Source organism: Gopherus evgoodei, chromosome 4 (genome assembly GCF_007399415.2).
Source record: "Gopherus evgoodei ecotype Sinaloan lineage chromosome 4, rGopEvg1_v1.p, whole genome shotgun sequence".
Classification (NCBI taxonomy): domain Eukaryota; kingdom Metazoa; phylum Chordata; order Testudines; family Testudinidae; genus Gopherus; species Gopherus evgoodei.
In genome coordinates this window covers 21,809,481-21,822,804 of record NC_044325.1, presented here as the reverse complement: position 1 = coordinate 21,822,804, position 13,324 = coordinate 21,809,481, and the positions used below count along the sequence as shown (strand labels likewise).

The window sequence follows — 13,324 nt, the reverse complement described above, 5'->3', positions numbered from 1 at the left end:
GCTGACAGCAGCTGGGATTCAGGGAGGGAGAGGTGCATTATCCTGGGATGTGGGAGACATTGGCAGGGATGCAGGAAGGAAAGGGTGCGGTTGGTGCCCTACTAGATGTGGGAGGAGGGGAAGCTGTAGTGGGGGGTTATCCATACTACTGCACGAAGGAATTGGAAGAACCAAAGAGAGCTGCGAAGGCAACTTCGCGCAAAGCAGTGCAGTGAACCGAGCAGCTCCAGTCCCATCCCCGGCTGCGCAGCGTGAACACGTGGCTGGAGGGCAGGGCTGCAGGGGCGGGGCCAGCCGAGCGCGCGGGAGGCACGTGGCGGCGTAAGGAGTTCTGGTCTGATCGACTGCCGCGGGGAAAGCCTCTAGCCCGGCGCTTTGCGGCCCCGGCGCCGCCATGCTGCGGAAGCTCACCCTCGACCAGATCACTGACTGGTTCACTCTCGGCAAGGCCGTCACCAACGTCGAGTTACTGGGCGGTGAGCCTCAGGCCGCCGGGCCCGCCGCGTCGGAGCCGCCCGCCGCCAGGTGAGCGTGGGAGCCGCCCGGGGAGGGGAGCGGTGCAGCGGGCCGGGCCGGGATTGTTCCTCCTGCCTTTGACACGGATCTGGAGCGGGCCCCAGCTGTGGCCGGCCCCACTGCAGCGGCGCTTTGCTTGGGCGGGGAGGTGGTGGGGAGCGGCCTGGGGATTAGCGGCAATAGGAAGCTCCTTCTGGCTGGTACCTTTGGCCCACCGAGGCTCCTGAGCGGCGACGGGGAAGGCGGGGCTTGAACCGGGAGAGCCCTGGAGCCTTGCCAGCAGGGCGGGCTAATACTGGGACAAGACTATCTTGAGCCGAGACGGGCACACATCTGAGAAACGTAGCCATGAGGTGGGAGCTAAGATAGAGTGAAGTTCTTGAGTTGGGAGGAGTGTTGGGGGCAAAGAAGGGATTCAGATAACGTGGAGATTTGGATAATAGAGAGTAGGTACCCCTGGCCAGGACTGTGAGGAGGAGGAGGAGCCTATCTCCCTGGCTTTGGGGGAAGCCAGCCAGTCTGCAACTGAATGGCTTCTGCAGCAGCACAGGGAGTCCTCTGCAGCTCTGATGTCGTGGGAGTGAGTGAGCAGGGCTATGACAGAGGAGCTGCAGAGGACTTTCTGTGCTGCCACAGTGCTGGTCACGCCCGATCCTTGAAGGCTCCAGGTTCAAGGAAGGCGTGGACTTGGCAGAGCAGAGCCTGGCTCGGGGATGCGTCTGTGCTCCTCCAGAACTGCAGCCATGCCATCACACATTGGGCTTGCAGTAACCGAGAGGGTAGAAGCGGCAGCAAAGGGAGCACTCTGCAGCCTGCTCTTACAGGAGTCCGTGAGCAGGGTCATGACAGCGAAGCTGCAAAGGGTTTGTTGCCACTCCTGCAGTTATCCAAACTCCCAATTATCTGAATAAAATCTCTGTCCCCTATGCCGTTCAGATAATTGGGAGTATACTGTACTCATAAATCTCTGTCTAACTGTAAATACTCTGCTGTTTGATCATCTCATATTGTTTGAGGCTAGCCTTCTTTGGAAGCCCATGTTAGTTCTATATTGCAGCAGAGTGGTGCTTTGACCACTAAGTCACTGATTTTTCAGCCTTGATTCTCTGACCTTAGAAGGAAGTAGTTTCACAACTCCTTTACCTTTTTTAATTAGAAAATGGCAAAATAGAAAGATACTACTACTTAAGTGGACTCCCATAGCAGAGATCTAGTGCATATGACCAAAATTTTCATTGTCTTAAAAAAATTAACTTTGTGTTTTTTGGAGCTGCACCAGACAGTGTCAACTCTGGAATGCTTAATATAGCATGTCTGAGTCCTGGAATTGTAAACATTCAATTACTTTTCACATTCTCTTGCAGAGAGAGAGCTCAAAGTATAACTTCTTGGTCATTTGGGACATTTGACAATGAAAAAAATGTTATTCAAAAAGCTCAGCAGGTTAATCCCCTCTCTCAGGTCTCGGGAATCATGGTATATGCCCCTTTCACTTCTTCCCACCAAAGTCTCCCTGTTCTCACCCTAGGTACCAACTTTCTCCAGTGCCTGTGGCTCCCCCCTGTCCCCACCCCAACTCCACCCTTTCCTCCTAGCCCGCCCCCATTCCAACCCCATCCCCAAAGCCCCTGCCCTAACTCTGCCCCCTCCTGCCTCTATTGGATCCCTTCCCCAAATCCCATGCCCCGGCCCTGCCTCTTCCCCCAACGTGCCACGTTCACCCTCCTCCCACCTCCCTTCCTGCCCCGCAAATCAGCTGTTTTGCGGTGCAAGCGCTGGGAGGGAGAGGGAGAAGCAGGACACAGTAGAGGTGAGCTGGAGCCAGGGGCGGGGTCGGGAGGGGAGCTGCCAGTGGGTGCTGAGCACCCACCAATTTTTTTCCAACCCCAAAGCACCCATGGAGTCGGCGCCTATGGTTCTCACACAGTCGTCGCTCCCTATGGACTTCCTGAGACATGTAGGAAAGGAACTCTACTTCTGCAGACCTGAGTGTTGCATGATGGTGAGGCTAGAGTAATTGATCAAGAGGGTGTTCACTCCGTTTCTTTCGACCTACTTTATATGCTCATTAGTTTCAAGAGGCTTTTTGTAGGGCCGCTGCCGCTATGAGATGTAAGCTCGTTGGGCACCCACTCCCCGGGTATGTCTACACATCCTGGGTCGACAGACCTGGGCTTGTGCAATGGTGCTAAAAACAGCTGTGTAAACCGTGCAGCTCAGTCCCAAGTGCAGCTGTTTTAGTGCTGCAGCATGAGTCTGCATCTCTGACTTGCCGCTAGTTGTAGCATAGATATACACGCTGAGCTTTAGGATGCTTGTGAGGGTTCACTCTCGTTTCTCAGTGTTTTTCATAGCTTCTCCAATGAGTTATTAAATATTCTAAAAAGAACAGGAGTACTTGTGGCACCTTAGAGACTAACAAATTTATTTGAGCATAAGCTTTCGTGGGCTAAAACCCACTTCATTGGATGCGTGCAGTGGAAAATACAGTAGGAAGATATATATACACAGAGAACATGAAAAAATGGCTGTTGCCATACCAGCTGTAATGAGAGTAATTAATTAAGGTGAGCTATTAGGTGAGCTATTATAAGCAGGAGAAAAAAACTTTTGTAGTGATAATCAGGCTCGCCCATTTCCAACAGTTGACAAGAAGGTGTGAGTAACAGTAGGGGAAAATTAGCATGGGAAACAGTTTTCACTTTGTATAATGACCCATCCACTCCCAGCCTTTATTCAAGCCTAATCTAAAGCTCAGAAGGTAAGGGGAGGGCCTATTCCTATGGGCGTGGAAAACTAATCCATGTCTAGAGTTATAGACAGTTATAAAAGTATAAGCTCTTAGGAAAACAAATTCTTGCTTAACTAAACTTTCAGATTTTTTTATTTTTTTGAGACTGCCTTGCCAACACTAAATGAAGGTAAGGTAGAAGATAGTGACCTTTATCTCATGAGTCTATTTTCCAGGTAGTTTTTCATACTTGGAATGTTCTTTGTATTTCCAAGCTTTTCAAAGTTTAGTGTTTTAAAAATTCGAATGTGTTCTTGTTTTGTCTACTCAACCTTAATTTCATTGTAACCTTTATTTTTTAATCTGGAAATCTATAGATAAATATCTCTCAAAGCTTCAGTTGTCCTTTCTCTACGTGTTGTGGAACTCTATTGAAGTGTCTTACTGGTATACTGTAGTAGGAGAATAAGCAGAGGAAGTGTTTCTCCATAGAGCCTTTGTGAAAAGACACTTAGAATTGGGGCCAATTTTTCTTTTTTTATGGTGTGACAGACTAACAAAAGGAAAGAACATCTGGAGAAAGAAGCTTTTTGTGTAACAAAAGTGTGCAGAAATCTTTCTTCTGTGATGGTGAGAGTTAAATCTAACCCTTTCACAATTGCAGCAAAAGTGTGTTTTTGCATCACGTTCATTGATTTTTCTGCTCTAATTGTGCCAGTTGCGGCCACAGTTACTACATGTCACTTGAGTCTAATACAGGGGTAGGCAACCTATGGCATGCATGCCAAAGGCGGCATGTGAGCTGATTTTCAGTGACACTCTCACTGCCTGGGTCTGAGGGGCTCTGCATTTTAATTTAATTTTAAATTAAGCTTCTTAAACATTTAAAAAACCTTATTTACTTGACATACAACATTAGTTTAGTTATATATTCTAGACTTAGAAAGAGACCTTCTAAAAACTATAAAATGTATTACTGGCATGCGAAACCTTAAATTAGAGTGAATAAATGAAGACTTGGCACACCACTTCTGAAAGGTTGCCAAGCCCTGGTCTAATACAACTTTATTATGACCCCATATTGATGGCTTGGGGCAGCAACTTTTATGTGTGTGTGGTTTTTTAATTTTATTATTTTTATTTTAAATTTCAAATGCCTAAGTAATGTATATCCTCTGAAACAGGTTTTCATACTCAATCACCACTACAGAAAGCTGATTCTGTAAGATACCAAATCACTGAAAGTTATTCTACAGCCCTGATAATTAACTTTTTCCAAGAAAAGCAAGGAGATGAAGTAAAACCACTTTTATTTTGAAATAAAAAGGTATCTCTAAATCTCTTCAAGGAGAGAGAACCAGCCACTAAAGCTAGTTAAATATCCAGATTTTCTCTTCATTTGAGCAGCTTTGCAGTATTGCAAAATGTTCAAAAAACTAACCATAAACAGTACAGACAATGTTACAACATTTGATTATTTTCCCTTTACAAGTTCTTGTTGGACTTGTGAAATAGTTTTCATCATCAGAACTTCTCCTCGGTTATACTGAATAAATAGTTTACTGTTTTAAAGCATACCTCACACGTGATATATTATTTACTTAGAAGAATCTCAAAAAACTATGTAGATTACTGAACAGAAGTCCCTGCTAACATTTTGCACAGTGATCGGATTTTGAAATATGGAAAATGGCTGTTGGTTGTTACAGTAGATGCTATAGGTACAGTACAAACAGGATAGTTTCAACACTTTTTGGAAAGATCTAGTTATATATTTTTTATCTCTTTATATTAAAAGGTTCCCTTAAACACAATATCCTTGGAATAGTAATGGTAAAAAGGGTAATTATTTTAATTAAAGTTTGTAAAATGTATAGAGACTATAGGGATTTAAAATTCTGAGGTCGCAACAAAGGGGAGCATGTCATATTTCTTATTCCTATACGTTTTTACATCTCTGAATTGGGATGATAAAAGGGAATTCAGATAACTGAAGAAAAAGTTTAACTTGATGGATAGTAATATGGAAGATTCCAGATTCGGTGAGTAAAAGTGGGAAACATGCTCTGTGTATTTTTGTCAACGTAACTTGAAACTGTGGGAATTTCATCTTTGTCTGATTTGTTAGAGCTGTCACCAGGCACTGTGAAGTGTTCAGAGCAATTTGTATTCCATACATCTACCAGCTGGTCTTGTTGGTTTTCCTTCTCAATAGTAGTTAGAAAATCTTTTAAAACTTGCTTGAATATGTAGACTATTTCCCAAGGTAAGACATCATTTTCTGCCAAAACTTCACGAAATCTAGAAACAAAAAAGGAATTGAAATCTAATTTGTCAGTGCTGAAAACTATTCCAGCACACGTTTCCTTCTCTTCTCTTTTTTAGGGAAAAGAACTACTTTCTGGCCTCACTTCTTTCTTTTCTTCCAAAAAAAAGAAGAGAAAAATAAATAAGCTCCTACATTGTATTTGGATACAGTACAACTGTTAAGATCAGTGGATACTAGGTTTTTTTTTTTTTTTATTAAGCCATCTTGGTAAATTGATTCAAACTGACTTTGCCCTTCAGTATTTTCTGGGCTTTAAAGGGAGCATAGGTTCTGTTCTTCCTACACAGTCCTGGAAAATATATAAAAATACATCATCTGGGGAATTTATATATACAGTATCGCATAGAAAAAGTTAATTATTAATGTGTTTTAACTAAATGTTGAGACATGCTTAATTGCAATCCCTTTAAAATGTGAAGAGATTGGAGGCTTGTATGTGTTACTCTAACTCAATTCTGTGATCATCAGGTAAATGATGGGTGTCAGATGTCTAGGCATTGTATACCTCTCTGGTACTTCGAAGATAATGCAATAAAAAGGCATTATAGAAGACCTTTAGTCAGTGTACTGTGTTATAAAATTAAAGAGTTTTATTTCTAGAAAAGCTATAGGAAGCTGTACAAATAAGTCTTCATTTAAATTCCTAATCATAATTACTTTGGAGAAAAAACACAACCAAATTTTAACAACTTTGTAATTGTCACTTTCTAGTTTGATAATAAGAAAGAAAAATTGTTACCTGCTAAGAACAGTTCCAGTTTGGCAAGGTTGAATTTGTGAACAAAGGACTTCAAGCTGCCTTTGTTCAGTAGCTGGGATTGTGGCTTGCGGATTTTGGTAGTTCTTCAACCAGTTGTAATCCACACCATTTTTCTGGACTTTTTGTTCATTTTCAATCTCTTGTACTAATCTTTCACGCTCTTTCAGGTGCCATTTCAATTCCCTCAGCAAGGTCTTGGTCACTACTTCTGAGCCAGGATATTGTGCAGATTTGTAGGACTCATTTTTTGACCATTTCATCCAACCAAAAAGCGGCATTTTTTAGCTATGAGAAGATTGAACATTATAGCTCTTGGTATTGTAAACTGTAGGTTTGTTTTCCATGAAAAAGATTAATGGGAAATTCAGAATGCTTTATGTGGTACATTGATAATAGATTGGCATATGCTCATTATTAAAATATTTTGCAACACACTTTAAGAAGTTACTGATCAAAGCCTCCAAACTCAAATTAAATCTGACACGTTACAATTTTTACAAAGATTGAAAGAGACTTGTAGCAGTTTATCTCTTCAATTGTTTTATCTGCGCCATTAAATCATACGAAAATTTACTAGACTTTGAAACTGAATTGTCATCCTAAGTAGAAAATATCATTTGATAAATTGTCATCCTGAAATGCTTTTAATATATGAAGTTCAAAATGGTGAACTTGCAGTTAAAGCAATTCTTAAGCAGTTGTTGATCAATTTTAAGAGCTAGGTAGTGTGATTCTGCATTTTTCACTCTTTAAAATTCAATACCGGTGTTTTATTTTCTTATTTACACATTAGCATCTGGAAAACTATACTAGAAATAGATTAAATTATATATTTTTATTATGTAGGTGTAACTTGTCACATCTATTACAAAACTACACTAACTTGGGTAAAATAACATACTGTACCTTTGATGCACTTGTTTGTGAACAAGTTGTTGCGGTTGAGTTTGCTTGAATTGAGATCTCTTCTTATTCTAGCATATTCTGTTTCCGAGCTGTAGCCACTATTGAAAGAAAAAGAGTTTCTCCATTTACTCACTTAAACTGTGCTTGGAAGAATAACTATCTGGACTGAGCATGAGATTTTGATTCCTTCTGTTTTTAAGATTAATTCAACTTGTAAAGTAGAGAGAAATGCTGTTGACCTAGCATTGGCAACCAAGTACTTTTCACCGACTCCATTAAGGTCTCCTACCTTTGAATTGAGTTCTGCCTATGGCAGCAATTTAAAAAAAGATGGCAGCGATTTCAGATGCTTGTTGCTAAATACATCCAAAGGTATTGTTGATCATCAGATGAACAATGATATCTGAAGCAACTACAGATGCGCTCCTAGCTAAAGTTAAGACTGTCGCATGATGTGATGCTTGACTGTGCATAGCTGTAGGTCATAATTTTTATGCCTTTAGAGCTCTAAAAATAACTGTTCCTTCTATTGTCTGTCTAAACTTCAGGTCACTTAGATGCTAAAGATTTTTTCTTCTTCTGTTAGTGTGAGGAAAATATATATCAGACTGTTTCTGTTTACAGTTCTAAATGTATAACAATAATTTTCTGGTTAGATCTTGTGAAAGCTCATCTTAACTGAGCAGTGACAGTAAAGAGCGACTTACGAGGTAGTTGTTCAGAGATTTTTAGGCTATTGTAATACTCTGTTTTCTGATGAATTTCATCTCATGGTATTAAAACTGTTTTTAGTTGTAGTGTTTAACTGTTAGCATTTTTAATTATCATTTCAAATGTAGTAAAAGAAGTAACGTTGCAACACTACAGTACCCCATGGAAAATATATTAATCTAATTATAATGGATAAAGGGTTAGAACAATGGCGTAAATTAAACTCAGACTGAAGTAAAAACAGGATTTTAAGTCTTACCATACTTTTTTTCCTCCTTAACTGAACGTGTATCTCTTGTTCTTTTTTCTTGTTGATTATATTGGAAAATATCCACTTCAGGATTCATTTTCAGGGATGATATTGTTCATGCTAAAGGTCGCTGAAGCAGCCGTTTTCCGTTCCAGTTATCAGGTCTGTTCCTATTAATCTAAACAGCAGGCATGATATATGAAATGCCTTCTGTTCTGCTCTCTGTATTGTTTGTTTTAATGACTCTGTCTTCTGCTTTAAGTATTGTTCTCTCCTGCTTTTACCTCTCCACTGTTTTGTTGAACTGTTGTAAGAACAGGGGTTGTGTAAATCTGTTCTAAATGTCATGCAACATAAAGGATGATGTGTATGGCTGTTATTAAAGCTGATAGTACTTATACATTGGAAAAATTCAGATGTCAGTATTAATCATCTTCAACTGGAAGGTTTTCACATTGCATTGTATGTGGTACTATGAAAAAGGAAAAGAGCTGGGCTTATAATGACAGAACTGTCGTCACAAATTTTCAGTTGAAATTAAAATGTTTCCTGCCACCTCTCTTCCAGTACAGTTAGTGTGTCACCACTTTTTTCCCCAAAAAGTATATCAAATTGTATTGTATTAGAAAGCAAACTGTTGTAGGGTACATGGACGATATAAACTTTAAAAAGCAAGAAGGTGAACACTGGAAGATACATGACTTTAAAACCACAGCGAGCAGTCTTTAAAGATATTGTATCTACAGTGCTTTGGTTGGTACCTTAATGTATTTTGTGGCGATATACATTGAAAATGTTTAACATTCCACTGGCATAAAACAGTTAAACTCAGCATCCATACTGTATGCCTTCATATAAACTTCAGATCCCGATTCAGTGAGGAATTAAGGATGATTCAAAGCAGAGCAATAGTTAATCTAGTCTGATATCCAGTGGCCAATCCTGAATGCTTCCTTGGGAGGCATAATACCTCCCACTTACCACAGTACCATTAGATGGACATTTCTGTTTGGCCTCAGCTGGTAAACTGGCTTATACCCTAAGTATTAAGGAATTTTATCTGAATTAGTAAATTACAGCTGCTATTATTACTTACTTAAATTCTTATGAAAAATTTCTGAGCTGTTTGCCTCAATGATACCCTTTACGTAGTTCCATAGTTAAATTACGCATGGCACAAAGTATTTCCTTCTTAACATTAAATATGTGGCCTTTTAATTGTGAGTGCTCTCTGGTTCTTATCTTACTGGAAATAGATGCATCTAACTGGCTTTTTCGAGATCATAATGTTAGCAATCTGTACTTTCTCTCCTCACTCTTGTTTTTCCTTCCTCACCTAGTAGATCTAGGGAAAAACTTTCAAAAGCACTTAAATCACACTCTCAAAAGTGATTTAGGCACTTAAGAGCATAGATCTCATTGACTTTAAGACTTAGGAACCTAAAATCACTTCTGAAAATGGGACTTAAGTGCTTCTGAAAATTTTACCCTTAGTCCTTTAGACTCATAGACTTTAGGGTCAGAAGGGACCAATATGATCATCTAGTCTGACCTCCTGCACAAAGCTGGCCACAGAACCCTACCCATCCACTTCTATAACAAACCCCTAACCTATGTCCGAGTTATTGAAGTCTTCAAATTGTGCTTTGAAGACCTCAAGCTGCAGAGAATCCACCAGCAAGTGACCCATGCCCCACGCTACAGAGGAAGGCGAAAAACCTCCAGGGCCTCTGCCAATCTGCCCTGGAGGAAAATTCCTTCCCGACCCCAAATATGGCGATCAGCTAAATCCTGAGCATGTGGGCAAGACTCACCAGCCAGCACCCAAGAAAGAATTCTCTGCAAGTAACTCAGATCTCATCCCATCACAGAGCACTGGGCATACTTATCTGCTGATAATCAAAGATCAGTTGCCAAAATTAAGCTATCCCATCATACCATCCCTTCCATAAACTTATCAAGCTTAGTCTTAAAGCCAGATATGTCTTTTGCCCCCACTACTCCCCTTGGAAGGCTGTTCCAGAACTTCACTCCTCTAACGGTTAGAAACCTTCGTCTAATTTCAAGTTTAACCTCCTTCTCTCCACCCACCCCCAAATCAGTACGTTTTTACCATTTTCATTGTCCTCCTCTGAATCTCTCGCTCATTTTTAAGATATAATGACCAAAACTATATGTAGTACTTAGGTGAAACCATACCATCAGTTGATACAATTCTGTATATTTTTTCTATTTATTTTGCTGCTGCAGATCGAGCAGATGTCTTCAATTAGTTTTCCGCAATATTTTTAGCTCTTTCCTGTGAGAAATAAACTAATCAGTATATAGATAAATCTCAATTTGTAGTCTTACCTTGCACTTTTCTCTAACTTAATCTGCCCATTGTGTTGCCCTATTATCTATTTTCCTTAGGTTCTTCAGGAATTGATCACAATCCTTCCTACAAATTTACTAATTTAAATTTTATCAAATCGTTACCACACCATTCACCTCCTTTTCTAGATCACGGTAAATGTATGGAATGCTATTTCTAGTATTCTGCTTGGAGTGCCCCACTGTTATACATGTCGAGTTGGCTATGTACTCAACCATTGCTGCCGCTCTATTTTAAGTAATAATAGCCCTTTCTGAACTTCAGTGGTAGCTCCTCCTGTTATGCAGATAAGGCCAGAAGGCAGCTAGTCACCTTTTGGACTCACTAGCTGCCTTTCCATTCTCCATTTCCTAGACTTCCTCTTGACTTGTTTAGCAGGGCAGCTGTGTGTTCATTCATGTGCGCTGTCTCTCTCTTTCTTTCTCTCAGCAAGAAGTGCGCATGCCAGAGTGAACTACTTTCTTGAATCTCTTCAAGCAGTTTTGATAAGAGCCTTCCTTATGAATATGTTGAACAGAATTGGTCCCAGTACAGACCCCTGGGGGACACCACTATTCACCTCTTTCCATTCTGAAAACGGGCTATTTATTTCTACCCTTTGTCCCCTTACCTTAACTACTTACTGATCCATAAGAGGACTTTGTCTTACCCCATGACTGCTTACTTTGCTTTAAGAGCCTTTGGTTAGGGACTGTGTGAAAGACTTTCTAAAAGTCCAAGTACAGTATATCCACTGGATCACTCTTATTGACATCCTTGTTGACCCCATCAAAGAATTCTAGTACATTGGTGAGGCATGATTTCCCTTTACAAAAACCATGTTGCCTCTTCCTCCAGCAAATCATGTTCATTTATGTGTCTGTTAATTCTGTTCTTTACTATAGTTTCAGCCAGTTTGTCTGGGACTGAAGTTAGGCTTATGGGTCTGTAATTGCCAGGATTGGCTCTGGAGCCTTTTTTAAAAATTGGCATCACATTAGCTATCCTCCAGTCATCTGGTACAGAAGCTCATTTAAATTATCCGTTACATACTACAGTTAGTAGTTCTGCAATTTCACATTTGAGTTCCTTCAGAACTCTTGGGTGAATCCATCTGGTCATGGTGACTTATTGCTGTTTAATTGATCATTTTGTTCCAAAACCTTTTCTTAATGACACCTCAGTCTGGGACAGTTGCTCAGATTTGTCACCTAAAAAGAATGGCTCAGGTTTGGGAATCTCCCTCACATCCTCAGTTGTGAACACCAATACAAAGAATTAATATAGTTTCTCTGCTATGGCCTTATCATCCTTCAGTGCTCTGTTAACATTTCAGTTGTCCAGTGGCCCCACTGATTGCTTAGCAGACTTCCGGCTTCTGGTGTACTTAACTTTTTTTTTTTTTTTTTTTGCTGTTACTTTTTGCATCTTTAGCCAGCTGTTTTTCAAATTCTTTTTTAGCCTTCCTAATTATATTTTTGCACTTCACTTGCCAGAGTTTATGCTCCTTTCTATTTTTCTTAGTTGGATTTAACTTCCAGTTTTTTAAAGGATGCCTTTTTGTCTCTAACTGCTTCTGTTACTTTATTGTTTAGCCACGGTGGAACTGTTTTGGTCTTCACTGTTTTTTAATTTGGCATATACATGGTTCAAAAAAGAACCTACAGGTTTCAAAAAAGAACTAGATAAATTCATGGAGGATAGGCCCATCAGTGGCTTTTAGTCAGGTTAGGTGGGGCTGGTTTCCCTAGGCTCTGTTTGCCAGAAGCTGGGAATGGGTGATGGGGGATGAATCACTTGATGATTACTTGTTCTGGTCGTTCCTTCTAAAGCATCTAGCTTTGGCCACTGTTGAAAAACAGGATACTGGACTAGATGGCCTTTTGGACTGACCCAGTATGGCCATTCTTATATTCTAACATTTAAACTGAGCCTCTATTACAGTGTTTTTAAAAAGTTTCCATGCAGCTTGTAGGGATTTCACTTTTGGTACTATGCCTTCTAATTTCTGTTTAACTTCCTCATTTTTGTGTAATTCCCCTTTCTGAAATTAAATACTACTATGGTGGGCTGCTGTAGTGTTCCCACTCTCCCGCAGGGTGAGGAGGACAGGGCACAAATGGTCCAGTCAAAACCATAGAAAGTTCTCTGAATGCTGAAAGAACCAAGGATCCTTGCTTTGGCTAGTTCTGCCCCTAACTGCTGAAGTCTGTGTCTGGTTCCTCTTTGCAGTTTTCTACCAAGCCTATTAAATTAATCCAGTTTTTCGATAAGAATTAATATAAATGTGTGTGAGGGTTAGGTTCCAGGGAAAATTTTTTCGCTAGACAAAAGACATTATATACATATACTGTATAAGTTTTAAACTTAAACAATTTAATACAGATATAAGTTTTAAACAATTTTAAACAAACAATACTGTATTCAGCAATGATTGTGAAGCTTGGTTGAGGCTGTGGAGGAAGAGGGTGGATCATCTGGCTGCTCCTTTTGCTGTTCTTGCTGAACTTTTCCAACTTGAAAAAACACATCTAGAGAGTGTTTTGCTTTCTTTTTAATTTTTTTCCTTTGTAAATTTCTTTATAGCAATTCATTACATGACCAACTCTCCTAATCGCTTTGGAGCTGTGTTCCCTGTCAGGATGGTTATCACTAAGGATTTGCAAGCCATTGCAAGTCAGTCATTTGGAAAGCTTCAGAAAGACATTTGATAGTCAAATTTTTGGTGGGTTTTTCTTCTTTTACTTCTTGGCCCTCTTCTTCCATTG

General features: G+C 40.2%; 2 protein-coding genes across 2 annotated transcripts in view; one reads left to right on the top strand and one right to left on the bottom strand.

The window, feature by feature from the left end:
- Window positions 1–390: 390 nt before the first annotated feature.
- TDRD9 (tudor domain containing 9) overlaps window positions 391–13,324 on the top strand; it is a 148,558-nt gene continuing 135,624 nt past the window's right edge. Inside the window, 1 exon segment of the mRNA XM_030558641.1 lies at window positions 391–525. Within this exon segment, the coding sequence (XP_030414501.1) occupies window positions 395–525 (131 nt within the window). The 5' untranslated portion in view covers window positions 391–394.
- RD3L (retinal degeneration 3 like) lies at window positions 5,251–6,614 on the bottom strand. The gene is made up of 2 exons (XM_030558637.1): window positions 6,316–6,614; window positions 5,251–5,548 (listed from the first exon to the last, which is right to left on the bottom strand). The coding sequence occupies exons 1-2, from the start codon at window positions 6,612–6,614 to the stop codon at window positions 5,251–5,253; spliced, it is 597 nt and encodes a 198-aa protein (XP_030414497.1).